Source organism: Rhynchophorus ferrugineus, unplaced genomic scaffold, assembly GCF_030347505.1.
Source record: "Rhynchophorus ferrugineus isolate W39M unplaced genomic scaffold, kcgeb_rfMv2 rfM3, whole genome shotgun sequence".
Classification (NCBI taxonomy): domain Eukaryota; kingdom Metazoa; phylum Arthropoda; class Insecta; order Coleoptera; family Curculionidae; genus Rhynchophorus; species Rhynchophorus ferrugineus.
The window spans coordinates 64,095,688-64,121,715 of NW_027472582.1; the positions used below are offsets into that span (position 1 = coordinate 64,095,688).

General features: G+C 31.6%; 2 protein-coding genes across 11 annotated transcripts in view; one reads left to right on the plus strand and one right to left on the minus strand.

Annotated features, from left to right (window-relative positions):
* Positions 1-631: 631 nt before the first annotated feature.
* Positions 632-7,948, minus strand: LOC143192957 (putative multidrug resistance-associated protein lethal(2)03659). 9 transcript variants are annotated; one of them, XM_076398836.1, is made up of 12 exons: positions 7,691-7,948; positions 7,323-7,448; positions 7,085-7,216; positions 6,205-6,438; positions 5,703-6,130; positions 5,095-5,251; positions 3,700-5,037; positions 2,900-3,299; positions 2,695-2,845; positions 2,008-2,238; positions 1,437-1,948; positions 632-1,379 (listed from the first exon to the last, which is right to left on the minus strand). In XM_076398836.1, the coding sequence occupies exons 4-12, from the start codon at positions 6,381-6,383 to the stop codon at positions 927-929; spliced, it is 3,849 nt and encodes a 1,282-aa protein (XP_076254951.1). In that variant the 5' UTR covers positions 6,384-6,438; positions 7,085-7,216; positions 7,323-7,448; positions 7,691-7,948; the 3' UTR covers positions 632-926. The 9 variants fall into 9 exon arrangements, with proteins under 9 accessions (XP_076254951.1, XP_076254948.1, XP_076254949.1 ...); XM_076398833.1 differs by having other exon boundaries at positions 7,145-7,216; positions 7,691-7,839; XM_076398834.1 differs by having other exon boundaries at positions 7,145-7,216; positions 7,323-7,437; positions 7,691-7,831.
* Positions 7,949-15,594: 7,646 nt separating this feature from the next.
* Positions 15,595-26,028, plus strand: part of LOC143192959 (uncharacterized) — a 474,490-nt gene continuing 464,056 nt past the window's right edge. For both annotated transcript variants that reach the window (XM_076398837.1, XM_076398838.1), the window contains exons 1-5: positions 15,595-15,710; positions 17,751-17,916; positions 18,016-18,143; positions 20,931-21,086; positions 22,685-22,930. In XM_076398837.1, the coding sequence (XP_076254952.1) occupies positions 15,615-15,710; positions 17,751-17,916; positions 18,016-18,143; positions 20,931-21,086; positions 22,685-22,930 (792 nt within the window). In that variant the 5' untranslated portion in view covers positions 15,595-15,614. The remainder of the gene's footprint in view (positions 15,711-17,750; positions 17,917-18,015; positions 18,144-20,930; positions 21,087-22,684; positions 22,931-26,028) is intronic.

Genomic DNA, 26,028 nt, shown 5'->3' on the forward strand with positions numbered 1-26,028 from the left:
ACATTGCGGTAACTTAAAACCGAATTTCTACTCTCAGAAGCTGCAAAGCTTCTAATAATTTCAAACTCACCAGTTTTGTCTCATTCATAAATGCTTTAATAATCCTATATGGTAGTTTCAATGCATTATAGTTACAGTAGGCATATATATATATATACAGTAGTATATATATATATATATATATATATATATATATATATATATATATATATATATATATATATATATATATATATATATATGCATTTGGTTAATAAAATATAATCGTAAAGTAATGAAGAAAAACTGTTATCAGACATTCCTATAACTCATTACATTTTTGCATACTTGAACTTGATAGTAATACGTTTAATAACAATAAAAAACATTTTATCACTCTTGAATAAACGTAACAAAATTTTGATAAAAACAATCCTATTATCGACCTTGGATTTAAATTTATGAAAATAATATTGCCGGACACCAAGTGATTAACATGTTTTATTTTAGTATTTGAAACGGATTTTATCACTATTAATTCATCGATATTAATTAAATATCAAGTGTTTTGACCTGATAATACAATTAAAGTAATTTCTTTTTAATGATTTGTAATTTTTATTGGTTTCTATGGTGGAGAAAAAATCGGCTGTATGGATAATTTTCTTTTATTATGAAATAAACGAAGGCACAAATCAAAAATATAAAAATAATATTAATTATCAATTTAATATAAGTATCTTTTTAATAGTTTAAAACAATTTTGTTGACTATAATAATCTCATTTCATTAATAATTAAAAATGTATATATTATAATTTATAATTACATTATAAATGAAATATATTTCCTCTTATATAATAAATATTTGTATGTAATATATTAACATATAATATATTTTGATTGGTGTATATCAATAATACTTTAGTAAAAATATCAAATGAATAATCACTTCAAATGAACCCTTTCAGCAATCGATATGAGATTTTCTGCCATAGCTTTGCCAGTTTGCAGGACCATCCCATAAAATATTCCATTGGTATTTTGCAACAAATCATATGGTTTCCCAAATTCAGCCACTCTACCAGCATCCATAACCAAAACTTTATCAGAATCCATAATTGTATGCAACCTATGGGCAATGGTAAGTACAGTGCAGGTAGAAAATTTCCTGCGAATCGCTGATTGAATTAGGGCATCAGTTTGTGGGTCGACGTTGGCAGTGGCTTCATCTAATACAAGTATCTTATTATTACGCATTATAGCTCTGGCTAAACAGACTAATTGTCGTTGTCCCACGCTGAAATTTGATCCTCCTTCGGTCATACGACTTTCCAAACCGCTTGGTAACTCGCTGACCACATCTTTAAGTTCGACTTCTTCCAAAGCTTTCCATAATATCTGCGAAAAACAATTAATTGCTAAATAATATGATAAGTTGGGGATGAATGTACTTACATCATCGCTAAATTCATCGAAGGGGTCCAAATTCTTCCTTAATGTACCTGAGAATAATACTGGTTCTTGAGGTATTATCGATATTTTAGACCTTAATTGCTCTAAGCTTATTGTATTAATATCAACTTCGTCGATGGTAATAAGGCCTTCATTTTCCGCCAATCTAAACAACGCTGTGATAATAGATGATTTCCCGGCACCTGTCCTACCAACAATTCCAATTTTTTCCTGAGGTTGAATATCAAAGCACAGGTTCTTCAAGACTTGTGTTTCTTCCAAGGCATATCTCAGACATAGATTTTCAAATGTTATTCTTCCGTCATTCGGCCAATTTTTCGGTGGTTGTCTAATCGTTTTACTCGTTTCAGGATCTACATCAACATATTCCTTTATCCTTTCCACCCCAGTCATGGCGTTCTCCAATTCGCTCCACTGACGCATGCACCATTGAAACATTCCAGTAAGAGTTAATGACTGTGTAATTGATAAACCTACATAACCTCCCAATGTGTCTAAAACAAAGAAAGGTTGACATCATCTTAAGGCAAAAAAAACCAAAAGAACAACTTACCTGTTTTGAATACTAGAAAACTCATCGTAACTAAACATATATAAATGACACAATGGACATCTAACCATAGTCCAAAAGCTCTTCCTATTCCGGTGAAAATGACAAAAGCCGTACTGTTTTTGTTCTGATGTTGGTCGAATTCATGCCGTAATATTTCTTGTGCACCAAATGCTCGTATAGTTGTAAGACCTTGCAGCGATGCCGATAAATGTGAATATACTGGGCTTCTTGCTGAAAAATAAAAGTAAAATAAAATATAAATATTTGGCGAGGCTATATATGGTATTTACTATTGGGTATTACTAAGTTTGTGGCATTTTATACGCTTTATGGTTTTGATTGGCTATAACTCAGGAAGCACATATTGTTGCGACATTAGAAGCTTATTAGAAATATTTATACTGTTACTTTGTGTGTATAAATGTTAAATTGTGCGACTGAAAGGCTTTGGTTGTTCAAAATAGCAAGACGGAATGTTAATGGCAAAATGTTATGTTAGACTGAAAAATGTGATAGGAGTTTGATTTATATTAGAATAGTATCCTTTGAGCTACAGTCTAATAAATCGCCACATTTTTCTGTAAAATAAATTAGTTAAGTAAAGTTTTTTTGTTATTTTAACTCTTCACTAAGAAAAAACACAACAAACTTTATATCAGAACCAATATTTATGAAACTAGTACTTACTTGTGCTTTCGATTCGTTTGACATCTCTACTAGTGGATATGTATATAACTCTCAGAATGTAAAACAGTCCAACAATTACAATAGTAGGTAGCATCATCCAAGGGTTCACGGTCGCTACTACTAAAGTAGTAAATAATGCTGTCAGGCCATTCTGCAAATAAAATACGGTTTATATAACGTAAAATTTAACTTTTCTCTACGTTACCTGAATTGTATCTATCATGGTGATAGGTAAAATTTCGTCTACTTGATTCATATCTTTGGAAAACCTATTTAAAATCCTACCCGACGGATTGGTATTGAAAAATCTCATCTTGGCGTATACGATTTTATCAAACATTCCATTGTGAAGCTTTCTAGAGGCCTGGATGCAAAAATTGAAAAATAGCATCGACCTCCCTAAACTAAATATGATAACAATAACAATTATTGCGGAATAAAAGGAGATATATAGGTTTTCGGTCATATTGCTTATCCAAAATTCTTGAAATGCGGACACTGATGTTTCTTCATTGGAAACAAGTGTAGAATTATAAGCCTGAGATATATTTCTTTGTTCTTCTGCTGTTTCATTTCTAGTTTTCTTAATAGCTTCCGCGTTTACCCTACAAAAATAAGTACAAATTTGTTAAGTTTGCTAATATTTAAAATATTTTTTCACTACACAAAATTACAATATTAGTAATTACTATAGCTCACAATTATTAGTGCTTTAATTAGTGTTTATTTAATTTACTCAAAATTGCTCCGTCATGTCTCAGCTCTTGTGTTTCATTTTAACAATATAAAGATACGAAAAAAAAAGAATTACTAATATAAAAGTCAAAAAAAAACAATGTATTTCACTAAAAATTGAATACTGATATCTCCATAGATAGAGATACCTCTAAAATGGGAAACATGCATAGCAATATTTAATTGTAATTATAGCAATTTGGTCGTAATAACCAATTTTTCTTTATCGAATTTTTTAGATTATCAAGAACTAAATAAATGAATACTTACCACCATGTAATATAATAATCCGAAACAGTGCTGATGATTTGAGCAAAAAGAAATGACATAAATATGCTCAAAATCTTACAAACATTTCCACCATTCTTCAGATATATCTTGTACACATCCCAGGTAACATTACCAACTGCTCGGCTTTCTTGCTGTATAGTTGCGACCTTTCTATTAACTGACTTTAATTTATCTTCCGATTTATTACTGTTTTTCTCTACATCATCAGTGTTATCTCGATCCTGTATCTCTTCGTTATCTTTTTGACAAACCTCATGTTCAGAAACTTTAACTTCTTTGAAAAGTTGCGCGAAATCCTTATCGCATTGTTGAATGTCATCGTAAGTACCAGTAAAATCAACTTTACCACTATCAATTAAATAAATGTTTTTAACATTCCTTAAGTACTGTAACTGATGAGTGACTAAAATGACACATTTATCTTTAAGATATTTTTGTATACATTCAACAAAAATGTGTCGACCGACATGAGTATCAACAGCTGATAACGGATCATCTAACAAATAAATATCAGCCTCCTTGTATACAGCTCTGGCAAGATTGATGCGAGCTCTTTGCCCGCCACTTAAAGACACTCCTCTATCTCCAACGATTGTTTCGTCTCCGAAGGGTAAAATAACAAAATCTCGTTCCAACGCGCAGGCTTTAATGACTTTCTCATATCTTGTTTGGTCGAAATCCTGACCGAAAAGTATATTTTGTCGTATACTACCCAAAAATAGCCAGGGTTCTTGAGAAGCATAGGATATAATTCCATTAATGACGACAGTGCCTTTTATAGGTGGTAGCTCTCTTAAAATAGTGTATAAAAGGGTGGTTTTTCCGCTACCCACAGGACCAATGATCACAGTTAGGTCACTAGCTCCAGCAGTCAGTTTTATATTTTGTAAAGTATAATCCTCTGTCTGAGTATTCCATTTAATGAAAACGTCATTTAGTTCCACAAAATTATCTGAAATATACTTTTTCGTGTCTAAATCACTTATAATAGCTTCATTCTCTTTATTATATTTATTAAGAAAAGTAGAAGATGAGTCGAATTCCATTTCTTCCATCGTTAAAAATTCGGTTAAACGTTTCACGGATATCGCTGCTTCGGCCAAATAAGTAGCCGCTTCTGGGAGCCTTTTCGTTATAACTATTCTCAAAATAGCATAAAATGAAGTGATAACATAAACATACTGAGCATTAATAGTGTTTCCGGTAAGTACATATACCAAAATGCAGAGATAAATTGCAGTTTTGTTTACAAAGAGATGGAATGACATTATGGCAGCTCTTATAACTGAGGTCTTCTGAATTTGCTGCATTTCTTTCCTAAAAAATGAGAAATATGTAGTTAGTGTGTTTATAGAAGAAATATAGTTTGTTTACCTTCTACTAATTTCAACAAGTTTTGCGAAAGGTTTTTCCCAAGTGTACATTTTAATTACTTGTATTCCAGAAATAATTTCATTCATAAGGCGTATTCTTTCGTCCGTTTTTAAAGCCGTATTTAGTCTAAATATAGAAGTTTTTTTACCAAGCCACACTGGAATCAAAAAATGTATTAAGATATTTAGTTGTAGATGCAAAAATAATGTCTTTTTTTTTGGTTATAAGGAGCTTTCCAATAAGGGCAGATGGGTGTTAACATACAATAAAAAGCACGGTATGAGATATTATACTATTATAATTAAAATATATAATGTTTCCTCACCAAAAAGAGATAACTAAGGTATCATCAACAGGTGCGATACATTTAGATTTCAACTAATGATAGCTGAAAAAATATATGTAAACTGATTGAAAAAGTCCGCATATTGACAAAAGCTAATAAAATGTGCATGTTTAGCACTGACCATTGAAGAAATTAACGAATTTTTTCTTTGCAATTATACTTATTGTAAAAGAAATTATCATATGGCATCAATGAGGGAATACTGACCTCCTTATTGAAAAATCCTACACCATGTGATGAAATGTCAAACAAAAGCACTTACTTTGTAATGGTATGAAAAGGGCTAAGAACAGAATACCAATCATACCAGTTGCTCCAACATACAAATATAATAGAGCCATTATAATTAATAGCTCTACCGGAGCCAACCAAATGCTATGGATTTGTTTAATGGCGGTTTCGAACCGACCGACGTCATTAGAAATTAAATTAACCATCTGTCCTATGTTAGTTTGAGCTAAAGATGATTTGCTCAATCTTAAAGCTTTTCTATAAACCAAAGCTGTTGTTGCTACGCGTATTTTAACGCCTAAGTTATATTGGTAAAACATGAAATTGTGTTGGAACAACATGGTAATGGTAGATGCCAGCACCAAGAACGATGAATACATATATGCTTCACCCTTAGACATTGGCGAATCTGGTTCATAATATTTTAATAGTTGCGATAAAGCTAAGGGTTGTGCTAATCTGAAAAACAAAAAATATGGTTTAAATTTATTTGAAATAGAATTTAATTATAATCATTGTTATATTCTACTAACCTGACAAATAACTCAGCTATCATATAACTAAAACCAAGTAACCCAAATTCACTCCCAAAACATTTAAAAAGTATTCTCCATAACGAAAATATTTGTTTTTCATCTATTTCATTTTTCCAGACCCTTTCTATTTTATCGCCAAGGTATGTCGAGTCATGCTGTTTTAAATTGGGGTACATATCATCTTCAGTCAAATCTTTGTAATATCCTTTGTGAAACAATGGCAAGGTCCATCTGGAACAAATACAGAAATATAATTAAAGATGTTCTTTGTGCCAACTAATATTATATGTTATATAATATTTAAGTTTTGAATCCCATTTTTAACAAATGTCTGCAGTACCATAATAAATCACCAAGATCAATACAAATAACTTTTATCAATAATAAAACATTAATAAAATATTTTGATAATAAACACCAATGTGTTTTAAGCAAATATATAATGGTTGAACCTGAAATTTGAAGGGAATTTAATATAATTGGGGATAACAATTATCTAAAAAGTATAGTTATATTATATGGAGACATGGAGTAAAAAAAATATAGTCTTGCCAAATTTAAAACAATTTCAGTGGAACTCAGGAATAAGTGACTACTATGTGTACACAGTTAAATCACCAAAAACATTACCAATACATAAATTAAATACATTGAATATTTTTGAACATGATAATTAACATATATTTAAATATTCAATACAATTATTCAAGAGAAAAATTATATAATGAAATTATATAAGAGATTAATATGATAGCTATGAGCTAATAGCGAATTATTAATATTTAATGGTACCTTAATATGGAACCTTATTATATTCAATTACAGTTAGGGAGACAATGGCATGAAAATATGCCAATAATTTAATTTTTTGAATTACCTAAAAGAGAAATAATATAGGAAATGTGATCATAGGAAAACACCCTTTACTCCACCGTACCTTTACAGACTACATTTCCCAAAAGCAGATTTAAGCTACTGCTGCTATATTGGATCCTTAACAAAAAATATCCTGCAATCAAAAATACATTACTAATATTCCAAGCATTACATAACACAATAAAAATTCCTCCCATTTTGCATTAAATAATAGAGAATAAAAAGCAAAGAATACTTACATAAAAAACAATTTCGAAATAATATTGGAATCCTTATAGGGATGAATTTGATGATTTTTTGAATCCTTTTTACTTTTGTTAGTATCCATAATTATTTTATAACAATTATTTCCAGCTGGAATAAACCTGGTTAAAATGAATAAAATGCTTAGTTAACAGATGCTTATTAACAATAATTATAAAAAACACACCCTTGAAAGCAGTGAAGCAGAAGTATTTATTTTGTACTCTACTACACAATTATCAAACAATAGATAATGTTTACATAATATTATGTATTAACAAATGGATTTTTAATATTTCAATTTCATAACATGGTATAATATTGTTTTATTTAAAAAACTTGTCCATATTTTTATTTAACCTACCACAAACTATTTCTTTTCTTTGAAGTAAATCAGTGCCGAAAATAAATTAATTTTTTCCTACCAATATATATTTAAAACTACACTAGCATCAGAGTATTAGTTGGTTTAAGGCAACAACGTCATAACAATACAACATTACACAAGTCTATGAAACTGTCAAAAATCATTATTTAACAAAATCAAAACTCCCAAAGTACTCCATAACAGTGATATGTTTAAAGCATAATCTATACATAAATAATTTACAACCTATAATAAATTATAACATGATTATAACCCTAAAAATATCTGAAAAGGGATCTATACGATTTGAAAGTTTTAACAATGGATGTACATGGATTTGACGACTAGGTGGCGATACTAGTATTAATTATTAGATATTTTTTTCAGGAATATATTAACGCCAATTTTATTAATTCAATACTAATTCGCTTAAATAAATATAAACACCCTATATGAAATAAATTAAGGTATATTTAGTATATACTTTACATCATAATAATTATATACTATATAAAAATCATTTTTAGTTATTTAAATTGTAGTATTATTTCTTTTGATATAGTTAGTATATACTGTAAAAGGAAGAAAAGAGCATAATTTTGGCAACGTAGCAATGCACTAATTGCATATAAATACGAAATTCATAAGCCAAAAAATCATCAAAGTCAAAATCCCAATCTCACAGAAAGCGACTCTGTATAAAATGCTAGTCCGTACAATCTGCCTCAATGGAGCACAGGTGTGGTACAGGTACGTCTCGGAGAGACAACTTGAACTACTCCAAGTGTTCCAATCTAAAAAAGTCCGTGTGTTACTCAGAGCCCCATGGTTTATGAGAAACGTCAATACACACCTCGAATCAGGCATACCGTTTGTGAAAAATTTCATAAACATACTCAGTGTTAGGTTCTCCGTAGGAACCTTAAAACACGATAACACCTTAATAAAATCCCTACCCGTCCACAAATCCCGGTAGTAAACAAACTACGACAGTCCCAGTTGTAACCCAGGGTCTTTGTCGCCCGCAAAATAATCATATCCCGAATCTGAAGCGACATCAGCCGAAGACCATTTGGTTCTAGCTGGTCATTCTAGTAAACGAAAAAAATATATCAAAAAATCACGTGTGTCTGATGAATGCCATTTGAACAGATTTAGCTAATACGAACCTCGTTTAAGTTATACTTACCTTACTTTAGTTCATTAATTTTATGGCAAAGTTGATAAAATGCCTGGTGGTAAACGGCCGAAGAAAAAAGAGCCCGTACTTGGATGTTCCAGAGATACTAATTCTGAAGATGATAATTTTCTAGGTAATGATAACAAATTGGCAGAACCATTGAATAATTCTACTTGCATAGGCATGTCCGATAATGCCAGGAATAAAAAGGGCAGCAGTATAAAGTTTTCTCTGCCAACATAGAAACGAAGTTAAATATTGAAAAAGCTTAACTGAACTTAAATTTTAATTAATTTAATAGCGAGATTTCATGGTACTGGGACCAGAAATTTATTATTGTTATGTTTCCCTTTGAATATGCATTTATTACATACATCATATTACAACATATTTTCTTCGTTTTCTATGACATCTCTTTTTCTTGACGATACCATATCAACAATTATTTTTTAATTGTTCATTTAACATTGGGAATAATGTTAATGTCGTTGATTAACATATAAGTTAACGTTATATTGTGTATATATACAATATAATCTATATAAAACAACTATATAACCAACAACATTATCAGTTACCCCTAAAATATATTGCAATTGCCTTAATTATAACTGTCAAAAGAAATTTGACAGACGCTGGTAAGATTAAGTGTACAAAATTATTAATTTAATTCTGATATTAATGCAGATATTGTCGTACGTATATGGAAAAGGGATCTTTACTGGCTTGCGAGTGTTAATACATAGAGTTATTAGATGGCGCCATAGGCTTAGTATCATAATCGATTCCAAATGGTATAATATTGATCGTCAAACATTGTCACTTTTTCTATGATTGTCACACATATTTTTGCAACATTGATACTGTTTATTGTGTCTACTTCAATCTATACTGGAATTATTGTCCCAAAAATTATTAAATTGTACATATATATTACAAGAACTGTTCAATATTTTTTGAAACATTTTGTAGTAGTATTTTAAACGAAACGAAGGGAAAAAACTTGAAAATGGTAATTTTGGCAACATAGTCACCTGCAATTGGATATATTTAGATATCACCACCGATTGAGTCTTATCAATTCAACGTGGCGCTAAACATTTCTTTTTTTATTACAATTAATTTTAGAGTTTTTTAATTCCTTGGGCTTCAGTCGATTGTGTTTTACTCGTATGTGGCGTTACAATTAATAGTCTCTCTAAAAATTAAATGTCTTCGTACACACGGAACCCTTTGGAATTGGTCGTTTAGGCCAGTTGTAGAAGTTTATCGGGCGTCGTTACAGAACATTTAGTTTTTGTTTGTTAATTCTACGGCTGGACTTGAAAAATGTCGGGTGGTAGACGGCGGCGGAACAGAGGGCCCAGGCCTGGATGTTCCAAGGATAGGTCCGTTTCTCCAGTTGATGATGCTCGCGACAATAATCTTCCGGGCAGTTCTCGTCAAGACGATTCCCAACAGGGGGATGATACGGCTCTAGATATTGAGCGTCGAATACCTAGTTTTTCTACCGATTCCGATGACACCGATGCTTCGTTTACTTTACCGCAAGATCCCGAGGTCCCAAGCTCCTCAAGTAATGGAGCGCCGAGCACGTCAAGTAATGGAGGAGGACCAAGCACCTCAAGTAATGGACGAGGTGGCAGGAGGAGAGGAAACAGAAGAAGAGCTTCGGCATTTGCAGTACTCGAGAGGATGCATATGTGTGAGTTTTAACATGGAAACAGTTTAACCTTTGATTTTTAACGAGTTTTGTGACGTTAGGAACAGGAATTCAGCAATATAATTTTTTGTTTAAGAATCTAGTACTAGTCGAGGTCAACCAAAAGTAATTTTCATTATTTTCCTTTGTCGGAATTTTTGGGGCAGGCTTTTTGTCCTTCTAGTTTCGAAGACCAATATACATTTTTTGTTTATACTTCCAATTTGTCTTTACAGTGACTTAAATTTTGGTATTTATCTAGGAAGACTTATTGGTCCTTACCTAGTTTCTAATAAAATAAAATAAAAGTTAGTAGCAAAAGTTATATGCACTGGTTTACTGTCGTTGACTTTCTGGGTTCACTTAATTATATTATGAATTAACGTGTTGTCGTTTTCCTCCTAATTATATTATGAACTAGCGTGTTGTAGTTTTCCTCGGTTTTGCTCGGGTTGCTTCCTCGCTAATATCTCCAGTAGCAAGTATCGCAGTGACATTAGCAAATGTTGCCATACTAACAATTTCTATTTGTGTTACGTCACATGTGTAAAAAAGAACACAAAATACTACTTTGAGGTACACCTGCTTCTGTTTCTTCCATTGTCGAGTAAGCTTCTTCTTATTTAACTCTAAATGTCCTGGCTGAGATGTAGGAGTTTAAGAGTTCAACGTATTGCTCCGGTAACATTTTATTTAGTTTATATATGAGTCCTTTATGCCATACTTTATCAAAGGCTTGCGCTACGTCAATAATATAACTGAGCAGGTTTTTCCTCATAGTAGGCTTTTTCAATGATTCTATGTTCTTGGTCAATTGTTGAATGTTTGTTCATGTGCAGGTTTTAGATTATTTCCATCTACTTTCAAATACTCATTATTGGTAGCATAGTTATTACTGGTAGTTAGTGAAATTGGTGGATAAGATTTTACTTCAGGTTTAATCTTCCGGGTTTTTCCGGCTTGGTTGGCGCAGTGGTAAAGGCCACAGCACGGTCCTCTTACTGTTGCTATGCGGGTTCGAATCTTATTGAGGCATGGTCATAAATTCCCTTTTGTGGTTTTGTTCTTGTATTTGTAGTTGTTCTTAGGCAAGAGTGCAAAATCTGACAAGAAAAATTATCCCAGTCTCCCCAGTAACCAGGCTGGGTAAGACTGGATGTCTTCTGGGACGATTTCTAAGTTGAATATAATATATATATTATTTTCGAAGACATAGCTGTTTCTGGGACGCGACATCTAAAAACAATTAAAATCTAAAAAAAATTTAAATAATTTTTATAAGAAATTATTGCAATGTAACTTAGAAATCATCCCAGAAGTCATCCGGTCTTACCCAGCCTGGTTATTGGCGTGACTGGGATCATTTTCATTGTCGGATTTTACACTCTTGTCTAGGACAATCACAAATATTAAACAATCATAAACATCAATACGACGATGCCCCAGCAGGAATCGAACCCGCGACTATCGCATCAATAGGTGGACCGTCCTGTCGCCTTTACCACTGCGCCAACCAAGCCAGCAATATAAATTTTGAGAAGGCATATTCTTAAATGGCTAAGCCTTGAAAACCGATTTTTTCAAATTTCTAGACTAGAGTACCCCCTTAATGAAGGGTGCTGGAATAGCCTCTTAACAATAGCTGTTTTAAGGGGAATAGATAGATTAAAACGCAGCTAATTCATTCCAACATCTAATATTTGTTTCAACTAATATAAAACTTAAACAAAGTTAGTTCTAATCTCTCTGAAATTAGCTTCATCTTTCCTTGACTAGTTAATCTTGTAGTTTAAATATTGACAATACATTGTAAGACTTGCATATATCTGTCAGATATTTCGGTAGTAGTTTTAATATTTGATGCATGAATTATGTTCATTATATTCCTGATTGCATCGCTGTTTTAAAATATATTTTAATATTAAATTCGGGTGGGCAATATACGATAAAAGCAGAACCGAGAATATATTTACAATAAATTTGCATGGTCAGTTGCTTCTCCCGCAACATTGTATCCGTATAAACTGCCAGGAATTTCAATTATTTGTAATGATCCCTACCTATTTAAAAAACTATCTTTAAAATGATAGACACGATGGAACCGAATGTTAGTAGAATGGAATGTTTTAATGTATTTTAGTTTTTTTTGAAAATCTGCAATCTCTTTAATATATACTAGTGATCGCTGTGTGGTCGAGATTTAATCAGAATTTATTAAGTTACTCATGTTTCTCTTATAATAGAGTAAAGAGAATAATTTATAAATGATATGTTACTAATATATATAACATTAATTAAAATAATAAATGTCAGTACATTAAAACATATTAAAATATATAGAAACTATTTCAAAGACTGACACACAATGTTTTTTATGCCATTTAAAAATTAAAATTAATTAAATCCTGACTTAATTTTCATTAAGTTTCAATAATCAGGACACATCACCACTGAACTGTAACAGCTTCGGATAATATTACCTCAATATTTATCCATGCCTTAAAATGTTTGACGTTTATTGTTAATAATTCATAATTTCTTTTATAGAGTATAACTGTATATTTTCAATACTTCATTTATGTTATAATCTTTATCTCTTTTCCAAATTGACAATAAATACTTTCCTTAACCTATCTAAATATCTCTCCAAATATCACTAGTTTTAATTTAAAATATAATATCTTTAAAACAATTGCAAAATAATATTTAATAAAAATTTGTTGATAGTTATACCAATATAAAAGGAATTCGTAGTTTATCTCTATACTGGTAAAACTAAATTAAGATCATCAACCTTTGGACCAATTAGTTGTAAAAAAGAAATACCTTTTTTACAAAATAAAATATGATTTATCTGACATTCATACAGTCCAAACAACCATTGCAAATATTAGTAAATTAAGGTACAAATCGTTGCAGCACCGGCTCTATTTACCAGATTTAGCTTCCTTTCTTCTACCGGCATCCATGGTAAATCATTTCGGATTCTCATTATAGTTATAGAAACCATAGACTTGAAGAACCATCATCTTTCTCCGGTTGAGTGACGAACCTTGTAAATCTTGTAATAACTATATTTTGTTGGTAATTTAGTTATTGGCACGATATTAAACGTTATTGAGTTCACGACCATACTGCCTCTATCTTTACAGTATGTTTAAGCTCACAGCTTTAGTATTTTATTAAAATCATTAACTAATTCTTATAGGTGACCGAGGGCAGACGTAGGTGTAAAACCAATTGGATGTTAAAAAATTGTTAGTTATTAGAGAGTCGGTTTAATTAGAACGTCAACCTTACTATAGTACATCGGTTTTAGTAGAGTTCGTGTAGAGTGTCGCTAGTTACAATCGATATGACGGAAAAATTGTGGAATATATCAGACAAAATTCGTTTTTCTACACTGTTACGTACAGTGGAAATATCGCAAAATAAGTACGCGACGCTTGAAAATGAGGATGGATCTGAGAAAAGTCATTCCAATAAATGTAAGATCAAAATAAATTAGTTAAAAAGTCTGCAGAACGTTTTCAAAACGAAAAATATGAAATTTGTTGAAGGATTTTATGTAAAATCGAAGCAAAAAATTTATGCATTATTAGTGTTCGAAGTGTTATATCGCTAGTGACTATTTTTCCATTTGTTTATAGTATTTAATTTCCTAATGTTTTGCCACAGAGGTGTTAAAAAATTACCAATCAAAACAACAATTATCATTGGTTCGTGTTTATATGAAGCTTAGAAATATACAATTATAACTTTAGAAAATATTAAAAACTTTTTTCTAACATGCATTATATAATAATTCCTGATTTGATGGATTCTAAATTAATAACAAAGTGTTGGTTGTGATTAAATGTAAAATAAATGTCGTAATTTGAAAAAATATCAATAAATTTTCTTTCAAAAAATATTATACAAAGCGATCCGAAAAGTTTTCATGGGTTTTTATCCGTATTCAATTAGTTTCTTCATCTGGTAATGATAAGCCTCATCAGCATTCTGCTTTCAGAAATATTTTTCGAGGATTTTTACATTTTCAAATATAATTCAATATTAGGTTATTGGAAGGCACGATTGAGGAGAATATCAATGCTATATATGCAAATTGTGACTAAAAGTAGCACCAACAAACTTTATATATATAACCCGTCCAATAAAATAGCTGACATGTCATCAAAATTTATAACGTCACCCGTCGCAATGTTGCCAAATAGATACAATCAAAACAAGTATAATGCCATAACAACGTTTGCCAGTTTATAATCTGTTATTATGTCTAATGTTTTAAAGACTTTTGCAGACATTTGGCAACACAGCTCCAAGAATATCCAATGGTAAGGCGGGATATGTCTGATCCGTTAACTATATTATGAAATATTCACTGTTCTATTTCCTTTTTCTATTAAAAATGGTTTCAGTGGTTGCTGAAATATTTGAAGAATAGGTATTGATGTTTTCAAGCAAAGCTTAGTGCTGAAAAAATTGTTAATGTCAGCTTTAAAGAATTGGTAGCTTAACACTATGAATAATGGTTCAAGTCCCAACGTTATGTTTTAGTTCCAATATACATAAAGCTTCGTTGGTTAGAAAAAAGGCTCTAAAATATTACAATAAACTAATTTAGTCATAATATAACGAATCTAAAAATTGTTGCGAATATATTTAAAATACACAAAAACCAAAGCTAATCAAAAAGTTCAATTGTTTTCAACTCCCTATGGCAATTGCATTAATTATCAACCAAGTAACAAATACTATATCATCATTCGTATAAACACAATACAAATATTAACAAAACATTGCCATAAAGAAATTTTCTTATAAATGAGAAATTAATTTTTTTACTAATAATATATAATTAATTGTTTTTTTTTTGTTTCAGGTGTGTGTCTTTGTAAGTATCCTGTTGAGAATGCAAATTATATTACATACAAATCAAGCTAATTATTTCATTAGTTTTATTTTATATTTTACTTGCATTAATCAACAGTACTTAAATTAATCTTTTAGTGTTTGACCTAGCTGGAAAACCCAGGATGTGTTCCATATGTCATCCGGCGAAAATGAAGTATCGCCGGTTGTCTAGCGATGATATATTAGACAAAGATAAAAATAGTAAAGAGGCCACTCAGGTATGTTAACAAAATATTATTAGTACCATTAATATTATTGATTTATTTTTATTCTCATACGGTGATTGCCTTTAATATTTTGAAATTCCCAAAATAACAAATATCAATATAAAGACGATAATATTGAGGATAATGATGAAAATTCATCACAAAGAAATCAGAAATAATTGATATACCTTCTGTCATACAGGAGTTAATATGTTTCACATCTGAGCCGTCGTGAACTATGCCCTTGGTTTACACAATAAGCAGAATTTGAGTTTGTTAGGATAGGGTGGGGTAAAAGTCACGCTACCGTTGTTGTAATTTCCGCTGAGTGGCAATAATGGAACGATTATTTTCAATAAATATTGTCACTATTTCTGCTTGTTCTTGTGGCATATATTTATCATGGTTAAAGTGAAACTGAGCTAAACGTCACATAACAAAATGGTGCGCAATTAAAATGGTAACGGGGCTTTTGTCCCACTTTAGTGTCAAATGAAAATGGTAGCGGGACTTTTGCACCACTCTATTTTTCAGAGATTATTCCTTCAAATCTTGTCAGAGTACCCGAATTGTGAGGTCGTTTATACAAATGGCTCTAAACCCTCTATAGGGGTAGGCGCTGCAATACATCATAGGTCTCAAAGTAAACTCTGTTGTCTGCTTGATATTTCCGCTGAACTTACAGTTGAAATGTTCGCAATAAAGGAAGCCCTAAATCTCGTCACTTACTAGCCACTCTAAAACATGGCTTATATGCCCTGACTCGCTAAACTCGCTTCAAGCTATCGATGATGTTTTTTCTTCACATCTGCTAGTGGTACTGATCCTTGAATTGTACGATCGGGTTATATCTCCACGAAATAACATCATATTCGTTTGGTGTGAATGAATCGGCTAATGATCTATTCAAGTAGTCTATTCAAACTTTTTTGTACATACATCATCAAGATGTTTAATGTACTGCCTGCCGCAATCTGTAAATTCGTTTTAGAATCAGACAATATTTTCCTTCTCATTTTATTCTACTTAAAAAGAGACACAATGCTGTCTGATTAGTTTAAACACGTAAACGGATGAGCGTGTCAAAATCGTTCGGTTGTCAGACGTATGCAAAATTCTTGAAAGTAATAGCGATAAGAGGTTATAATTCTAACCTATAAATTATTGAGGTTTTACAATTAACTGCAGTTTTTAGATGTTCTATAATATAAAAATAAATTGTATTTGATAACATTTTTGTTCAGTTATATTATTTAGATTAGAATTTTGTTGTATGTCAAAGCTAAACTGAACTAAAACTCAGAGTTGATGCGGCAACATTGCGACGTTTTGACGTCACAAATTTAGATGACGTATGTACAAAATAACTGGTAGGTATGATGGTAGAGTAGATAGCCTAGTGCAACTTAAGTGGGACCTGCTAGAAGAGGAAAAATGTTTTTGTCCATTAAAATGGATTTCTTTTGGCCTGCTACCTCTTTAAGGATTAGAAATTTGCAAGTCAAATTAAACAGGCTACTCCAACTATTATTCATTCCTAATGAATCGAACAGAGAGACCAATGTGTCCTAATTGTGATGAACCAATATCAGTCTCCCATGTTTTAGAGAAATGCAGAAATGTATTAACTGTTAGAATTCATGACTTACCTGATTCATTGAAATATATATTGTTGCCTCAAAACCTGCCCAAATTGTTTGATTTCCTTAGAGAAATCGGTCTGTATTTTAGGGTATAATTTTAACCTGTACATAGCCTTATTTCAGGATTATTTTTATCTATACAAAATTTTATTATTCCTTCCGATTTCACTTTCTGATTTCTAGGGTGGCCCTGAGCCATTTTTGTGTTCGATTATTCAAGATTAGATGCTTTTGATATGATCATCTAGTGTCATCTCTTCAACAATTATTTCGGTGGTATTCAGTCGGAATGTTATAAGGATCATTTTTGTGAGAAACTTGCATTAGGCTTAGGCTTATTACTTATGCTATTTTTATTTTTTACTATTTTTTATCACGTTAGTATATAATTTTTTAAATCAAATTCCAGATGTTCAATTTTTACATGAATCATGGATACGAAACTGCGTATACGAGACTTTTGCTGAATGAATCTGTGACTGCGAAGGAGTGTTGTGATCTCTTGGCAGTAAAAACGTCAGGAAATAAAGGTTTTGAGCTCACCATATACGAACATTCCCAGAAGATGTATAGTGGTAAGTAATTTTCAGTCATTCTCGTCAATCTCAACACTGATAACTAATTAATTATTTTAATAATCGCTTCATATTTATTTTGATTTGTATTTATTTCAGAGAGACTTGTCGAAGATCATGAAATTCTTATGGATGTGCATAAGAATCAATTATTCTTAAAACCTGAGAAGTTTATGTTTATCTACAAGAATGATATGGATAAATATCATTATATTAAAAAAAGACAGGTACATAATAACATATTTTATTTTATAATTACATATATTAATGTCAGATGTTTGCATGTATTTTTATCAGTGAACCAGCCTAACTATTCAAATCTATCGTTCTGATATTTCTCTAAATAAAATAGCAGTCTTCAGTTTAAAATTATGGTGTTATTCGGTGTATACAGATGTTAATGATGGAATGCTCAAAATTGTATGTATGACATTCCTTATTTTTGTTGTTTGATTGGAAGAAATCTGCTGCCGAAGCGAAACAAATCAATCTCGCAAGAATCTAATTATGGAGAATCATAGTAAGGCGACAAGGATTTGAATTTCCAACACTGTCAGTTTTGCAAATCATAGGTACATTGGAGGAATATAATATAAATGGATTAAATTATCTTGAATTCTCAAGTTGAGCTAATAGTTCCGTTGAGACTTTAATTAAAATATTTTGCTAGATGAAAAATGTAATATAAAGAACCACTTATAAACTTTTTTGTATATTCAAATAATATAAACATTCATTTTAAAATAACGGAAAAAAGAGAAAATAAAATGTACTGATTTATTAATATATAAATATTACAACAAACCAAAGTTACAGTTCTTGCAGATTGTTCATATATTTGAAGAGTACAATATATATTCTCGAATTCGCAAATTAAGTCAAAATCTCCCTTGAATCTCAAGTTAAAATTTAACTATGTATATATATTATCTTAAGTTTATATATTATGTCTAAGAAAAAAGAGAAAATTAAACAATATGCAAAGTAACAAATATAATTTATCTATAAACACAACTATCAATTCATCTTTAAAATTACTCAATAATATATTTTTTATGGTACTAAAAATATCTTCATTGCTTCTCGGGATCTTCTTCGGATCTGTTTGATATACAAAAACAGCATGGAAACTTGTCTCTCAATTCATTCAATAGAAGAGAAGAATGGAATTCAAACCTATGTGCTTAAGTCGGTATGTGGAATCTACATCATATCTATATTAATTTAACATTAACAGGCTTTCCTTTAAAGATATATCTACAGAATAAGGTTGTGGCTTATATAACCCACATCCTGTATTTTTGACTTAATTTACCCATGCTTCAAGAGTTGTAGCATCACTTTTAAGCTTTGTACCTTGTGAAATTCTGTTGATTTGCTTTCTGAATATTATGTAAATCTTTATGAGTAAAAAAATCCAGTCTTTACAAATTGCCATTACTGCCATTCTCGACGAAAGTCAGTAGTCGTAGACTGAACGAAATCAAAAATTGCCATTCTGAACAATTTGTTATTATTTAGACCTAGAATCATTTCATCAGCATCAATTTATGCGGCAAGCCATACTATAGAGCACTTGAAAGGTAACAGAATATTATCGATATAAGAGTAGCGCCATTGAGTTCAAATTTATGGCCGTCTGAAAATTGACGTTTTATCAATTTTTATCAAATTGTGTATTTCTACATCTTAAACGGAAAAAATGTATCTCTTTTTGTTCTGGCCTAAAGCCAGGCTGTGGAATGCATGAAAGTTGGACCGGGTTATATGGGACTGTCTCTGGGCTTACTAGTACACTAAACTGAAACCGCCTCACAGTTGACCCCTGTGGATCGTTACTGCTACTGCATTAAATTTGGGGATTTAGCACCCGCTAATCGGGCAGCCGTTATTCGGCGTGAGGACCCGGCGATTCTATTGATTCGCGAACTTTAACACACGACCGACTGTATACTATCATATGGGGGCAAACGTTATGACTGTAGCGACGGATGAGGTCGTTTAGCCTGCAAAAAGGCGGGAGGTTAGCGGTGACGGAGTGTCAGTTTCCCTATGAATTTGATTATTTCTGACAAACCATGGAGCGTTTAAAATTCTCCTGAGGAGGTTATTTTTGAACCTTTCTGGATTGCTTTATGGATTTGGGAATGCCAACAAAACCGTCGGTCGAAATGGAGACCTAGGTACGTGACGTTATTCAGCCATGGAATTATTACGGTGTCAATCTTAAGTTGCGAGATGCGCAGTGCGTAAAGCTTCTTATGGAAAATGATGGCGTGGATTTTCAGGGAGTTGATTTGCTAGCTCCAGAATTTGAACTAATTGAGCGTATGACCGAGCGGCTTCTGTAAATGTTCTTGAATTGTATCTTCGAACCGTGAAGGCGGCCGTGAAGAAAGCAGTGTCGTCAGAAACGTAAAACGCAACGTCAGTGTGCTCTTTTCATGGCAGATTTGCAATAAAGAGTTTAAATAAGGCTGGGGTCGGCAAGGAACCTTGAGATACGCCAGCATCGACTTGTTTTCGACTAGAAACTGCTTTCCTGATCTTGATCTGGAAAGATCTGTCCGATAGGTAGGACTTGATGAGAGCGGTTAGGTCTTCTGGGAGGCCTAACCGCACGCATTTTGCTATTAAACCGTTGGGCCAGACCTTGTCGAAGGCTTTGGTTAGGTCCAGAAGGACTACTCCAAGCTTTTTACGTTGGTCAAGAGCGTGATGGATGTTTGCGGCCAGATGGGTAGCTTGATGGACGGACGAGTGGTGAGCGAGAAAGCCGAATTATTCATCAGGAATGATGTTGTTTTTCTTTCTGAAAGAGTTGAGAGTATTGCTCTTTCGGCAAGCTTTGAAATGGCACTGAGAAGGCTGATGGACCTTTAGTCAGATGGAGAAAAAATTGTATTGCGGGCCTATTGAAAATTCTATAGTGTTTATGGTTATTAGTACTTAAGCAAATTACGTTTTCCTCAATCCATTATTTCATATATCATTAATATTAACATTGTTTTCAGAAATACTTCATTCATCCGAATGCTTTGGCGGGTGTCAATCCCAGCAAATTGAAGTGTGATCCTAAATACATTCAAATTAAGGATCTGTTTTTAACAGACCCAGGTTACGATTTACACGCGGAGTCTCCAACATCAAGTTCTGAAGATCAAGCAAAGGTAAATCATTTAAATAACAGCTAGTAGTACCACTAGTTTTTAAAAGGTTATTAATCGATATTACAAGGGTTGCTCGATAACTGTCTAGGAAAAAAATGAAAAGGAAATAATTTTAATTAGATTTTTTATTAATAAAAATCAATACAATTTTAGTTTCAATTTTATATTATCATTTAACATTTAATATTATTTGATGTATTAATATTTATCATTTCTATAATGATTGCGAGTTTAATTTTTGTAGTGTCGACTCCTGGTAAAAGTGTTAAGGTGTTCTGCAATTTTTGCAAAGAAACTTACCAATTTTTTATAAATTAAGTCCATCCCAATTTCTTTTCTGTTCGAACATTTGATAATCACTTTGTCAATAAAATTATCTACTTAGTAGATAAACTTTTTCTTAATAGATACCATTGTAAGAGCTGTTAAACTATCTTCGGCCATTGATTTTTGATAAATGTGTTGTAAAAGCACCTTTCGTCCTCTAATGTTGTAGTGGGAGTTCAACGTGTCTCCTAGATGGTTTGGTGCTAAAAAGTCTAGAAGAGGTAATGTACCATTTAATGTTCTGCAATCATTTATTGAAAAAATAAATGACACTTCAGTTAGTAATCTAAATGATGGAAGAAAGTAAGCCAAAATTGAAGATCGGACCATTTAATAAATTACAGACTGTGTTTTCAGATAATAGATCTTCTATTTCTTCCATACACTCAATGAGATGGTTTGCCTATAATATTTCCGGTAAATTTTGAATTAAACGACATTTAACGCTTAAAATTCTTTTACAAAGTATTCCTGCGTCACATCTTTCAGGAATTAACTAATTCCTAAGAAAATGCTCATTTGGCTCACTATCGCGAATCTAAATATAACTACCAATTGAGATCTTGCAGCAACATAAGTTGTTTCGTGTGCCATGATCACTCCAACTGATCGTTTTGTATTTCTTTGGAGGTGCCCTTAAATAGTGAAGCATTCTTTAGGTGCTCATTTACAGCCGCATGTACTTCAAAGTCCACGGAGTATCATCATGTTAGACTCATCATGTCTTTTTTATACATTTTTGTCACATTTTCATTATGTCTCTGTATATTTATCCAATACACAGAATCTAATTGAGCCATAAAATTTGACATAAAAAGTTGACTATCGACACTGCAGCGCTTATGCACCATCTGCCACTGAATATTTGATATATTTATTTTTAATGCCTCATAATAACGAGATTTGGGTGTTCGACAATGTCCACATGATAACAATGTTATCCTGTGAGTATTTATCCGGTGTTATCATTCATGATTCCATACCTAACGTGCTTAAGGGCCAAGCTGTGATATGAAAATGGTTAGAGATTGTATCTATCTTTATATAGTCTATTTAAAGTTATTTAGTACATACGTCATTTAAAATTTGTGATATCCGAATTATCTTATCTACCTGCAAAACATCATTTGATGTAATTCAGGCTCGTATATGGTTGATAGTTTGCTAATTAAAAATTCCTAGTAGAAGTCTTGTCAGTATTTTTATATTATTTTCATATTATTTAGGTATACCAGGTTAATTATATTTTCGGTTATCAATTGTATTTACAGAAGACCTATTTGGATGAATACCACAACCCCATTTTTTGCGGTACCATTTACGTCAAGACCGACATCACCATCTCGTTCAAGAAGAAGTTCTTTTTCCCAAATAAGTCCAAATTTGCTGTGTCCAAATGGTGTGAGCAATATTTGCTGCTCCGTAACAGGACTTTGTACATCATCAACAGCTTCAAGGAAATGATGAAGCTGTATTACCGGTCGGATGAGGATTTCGAGAGTATTATTGCTTCTAAGGTAAGTGGCTATACATGTTTTGGGTTAATTTTTTGTTTAAATTTTGTTTATGAAATAACTGATGATTTTCTTGTGATTGCTATGTTGTAACACTAGTAAAAATTACTGTTTTTAATTAAATTTAAAATTTTCTGTTACTAAATACTTCTTAAAATATTATTTTATATTATTATTTAATTATTTCTTAAATGCCTTTTTGTCTTTAAAGTCGAATTATCGAACTCCACTTGCTGCAACATACGGTTGTTCGTATGTATTGTAACATTGGTTATGTGAATAATCCATGTCCATGTATATTTTAATCGCATTGCAACTGAAAAAAAAAACTACAAATTGAGTACTTTAAAGATGAAACATAAAGTAATGCTGATATATTATCGAAATGCTCTCTCATACCCATTAATATTTTGATGCATACTCTTGATTAATGTTGCATTTAAATGTGTGATCAATAAAATGATGAAATTGAATGAATTTACAAGGGGTGGTCAAGATAATATGAACAACTCTGCATAATATTTATTTATTAATAAGATGCACCATTTGTTTTTAAAACAGCTGTAGATCTTTGCGGAATATATAAGTGGAGTGGATAGTTTCCATTATCTTCTATCCGCTTATAACGGTTCAGTTATGTTGAGGTCGAGCGATTGTGCTGACCAGGGAGGATATTTGATGATATTTTGATGCTCCTCAAAACCAGACTGAACTTTTTTGGCTTTGCGTTTGGTCATAATACCATGTTATTATCATGATAATATGTTATATCTAGCTAGTGATGGGAGGACCAGTTGATTGTCACGTTGATTTCCGTTATAACGGGTTTCGCAATTGCAGCCCTTCCTTGAAAGTTCTGCAGCCTTGTGGAGCTGCCACCGTACTGCTTTTGGCTAAACAGTATTACTCAAGTGAGTGTTGAGTTCCGCTGTCACTTTCATCCTCTTTAAAATACTAATATAATATGATTAAATATGAGAATTAAAATAGTTCCACAATATGTTTAATATGTTCCACAGTAAGTTGAAATAATTTACTATTTAAGTAAATTATTTCAACTGTTCATAAACAGTTTGTATTCTGCGAACTTAGTAAATAAAGTGTGTTTTTCATGATTCCATGTTTTTCAAAGTAAATTTATTTATAGTCCTTTTAAAGTAACAGTGAAGTTACGTCATCAAAGTTTATCAAATTTAGCCGCAACATCACATGCTTGCTTGCCGCATAAACTTTGACTCATATAGTTTATTTTGCCGTTGCCATAAAAACATTCTACTACTGTAACTGCAATAATAAAACAAAACTAATGTCATTACATAATTTGTTAAACTACAGGTAATCCTACAGCCACAATTTTTTGTGGTATACGGTTCTTTTCTTATATTTATATTGAACTTTTTTCCACACTATATGCAGGAGTGTTTTTGTAGTGGTATCTGATCTAATACCCCTGGAGGCCTAATCCACCTAATTAACAATTTTAGAGTGAAGTAATGTATTATATTTTTATTGGAGAGTATATATACCTTTTTACGTTTAAGTTCTTGTTTCCTTCCTTCTTTCTTTTCTTTCAGTTTCTTTTCCAAGTCATTTTGATACGAATATATTTCTTCTTAGCTTCTTCTGTTACTGTATTCTGAAAAATTACACACATATCTATGCACAAAAATCTTACACTCACTGTAACTTTCACTATTTCTAATTTGTCAATTTCCTTTGTATATCTGATAGAGTTCATCCTAACCAAAGATTTTATTGTGGACAATGCTTCTATCCGGAGATCCAAATAGTTCTTCATTGTATGTCCCTTTTCACTAGCATATCCATTATAATAACTCTTTGCCATTTTCCATATCATTTCGAAGGCCTAAAACTATGACTAAATTCTTCTGGCATCTGAAGTACTGTGTATTAGGAATGATCGATATTAGAAAAATATCGATATTGACATCGATGTTAATATTGAATCAAAAATACGATACAATACGATACATTACGATAAATAACGACTAAAAAAATATCGATATGTATATTTTTTGGTGACAAAACTGTCTATTATGTTTATGAAATGTGTTTATTGTTTTTGAAATTACAAAAATTAAATAAAAATAAATAACACGTGTTTTTTGGGCATACTCTATGAAAAAATTAACTTTGACAGGTGCTTTCCCTTTAGTCTGTTTCGTCGCTGGTACAGGAGTGGGCCAGCTTTGGAAAAACGCATCTCTGAAGCCGTGGTTGTCGCTGTGCAACACAAATACTTTAGCTATTTTCTTTAAATTAGGGTAGGTGGATTCCAGCACTTTACATAAAAGTCATAACTTTTATAACAACCCATAGGTCTTGTTATAAATCATCTATCGGATATTTTAAATTCCATAAGCATATTCGAGTTACGTTGGCCAAACAAAATGTTATTTTTTTCGTTAATAAGTTTATAATGATCTTCCCACATATCTATAACTTAGTCGTTTTCCACTTGTGTTGTCGAATTCTCTGTGGGTTGATCAATTTCAATTTGTTTATTGATCTCAATATCTGAAATCAATTCTTTGATACTGATGGTTCTGTAACAGTCTAATGTATCTTGGAAATCTATATTTTTGAAACTATGATCCAAGAGAGTGGCGCCATCAAGGATATTAGTATTTTCTGTTTGTAGCGATCGTTTCTTCATTCGTTTAAATAAGTTATTTTTAAAATTCACTCCATTCAATTTTTTTGGTTGGAAAACTACTACTTTTATAATAAGTAATCTTGTATATCGTATAAGTGGTATAACTTTTGTACAAGTTACATATTTTTAACTAGAGACTGCACGAGTGAGTATGTATTTCTATAAAATCTCACCAACTTTAGTTAAATAAAGAATGATTGATGTTTCTATATTTTATATTTATAACATCGATGTGTTAACGATACATGAAGTCAACACATTCATGTTAAAACCTCGATTTCTTCCAGCTAAACATCGAAGTTTATTCACCATCGATGTATATTGATCATTCCTATGATGTATCTTAAAAAATAAATTACAGAAAACACAAATATTTAATTTATATTTACCGAGTGACAATTCTCTCTTATATTAACAGTTTCCT

Bases quoted from the DNA above. Each gene is read 5' to 3' on its own strand.
- LOC143192957 (XM_076398828.1), bottom strand. From the start codon at position 7,411: ATGGATACTAACAAAAGTAAAAAGGATTCAAAAAATCATCAAATTCAT. The intron at 2,846-2,899 runs GTAACGTAGAGA...TTTTATTTGCAG, and splicing joins CCATGATAGATACAATTCAG to AATGGCCTGACAGCATTATT. The intron at 2,239-2,694 runs GTAAGTACTAGT...TTTATTTTTCAG, and splicing joins CAAACGAATCGAAAGCACAA to CAAGAAGCCCAGTATATTCA.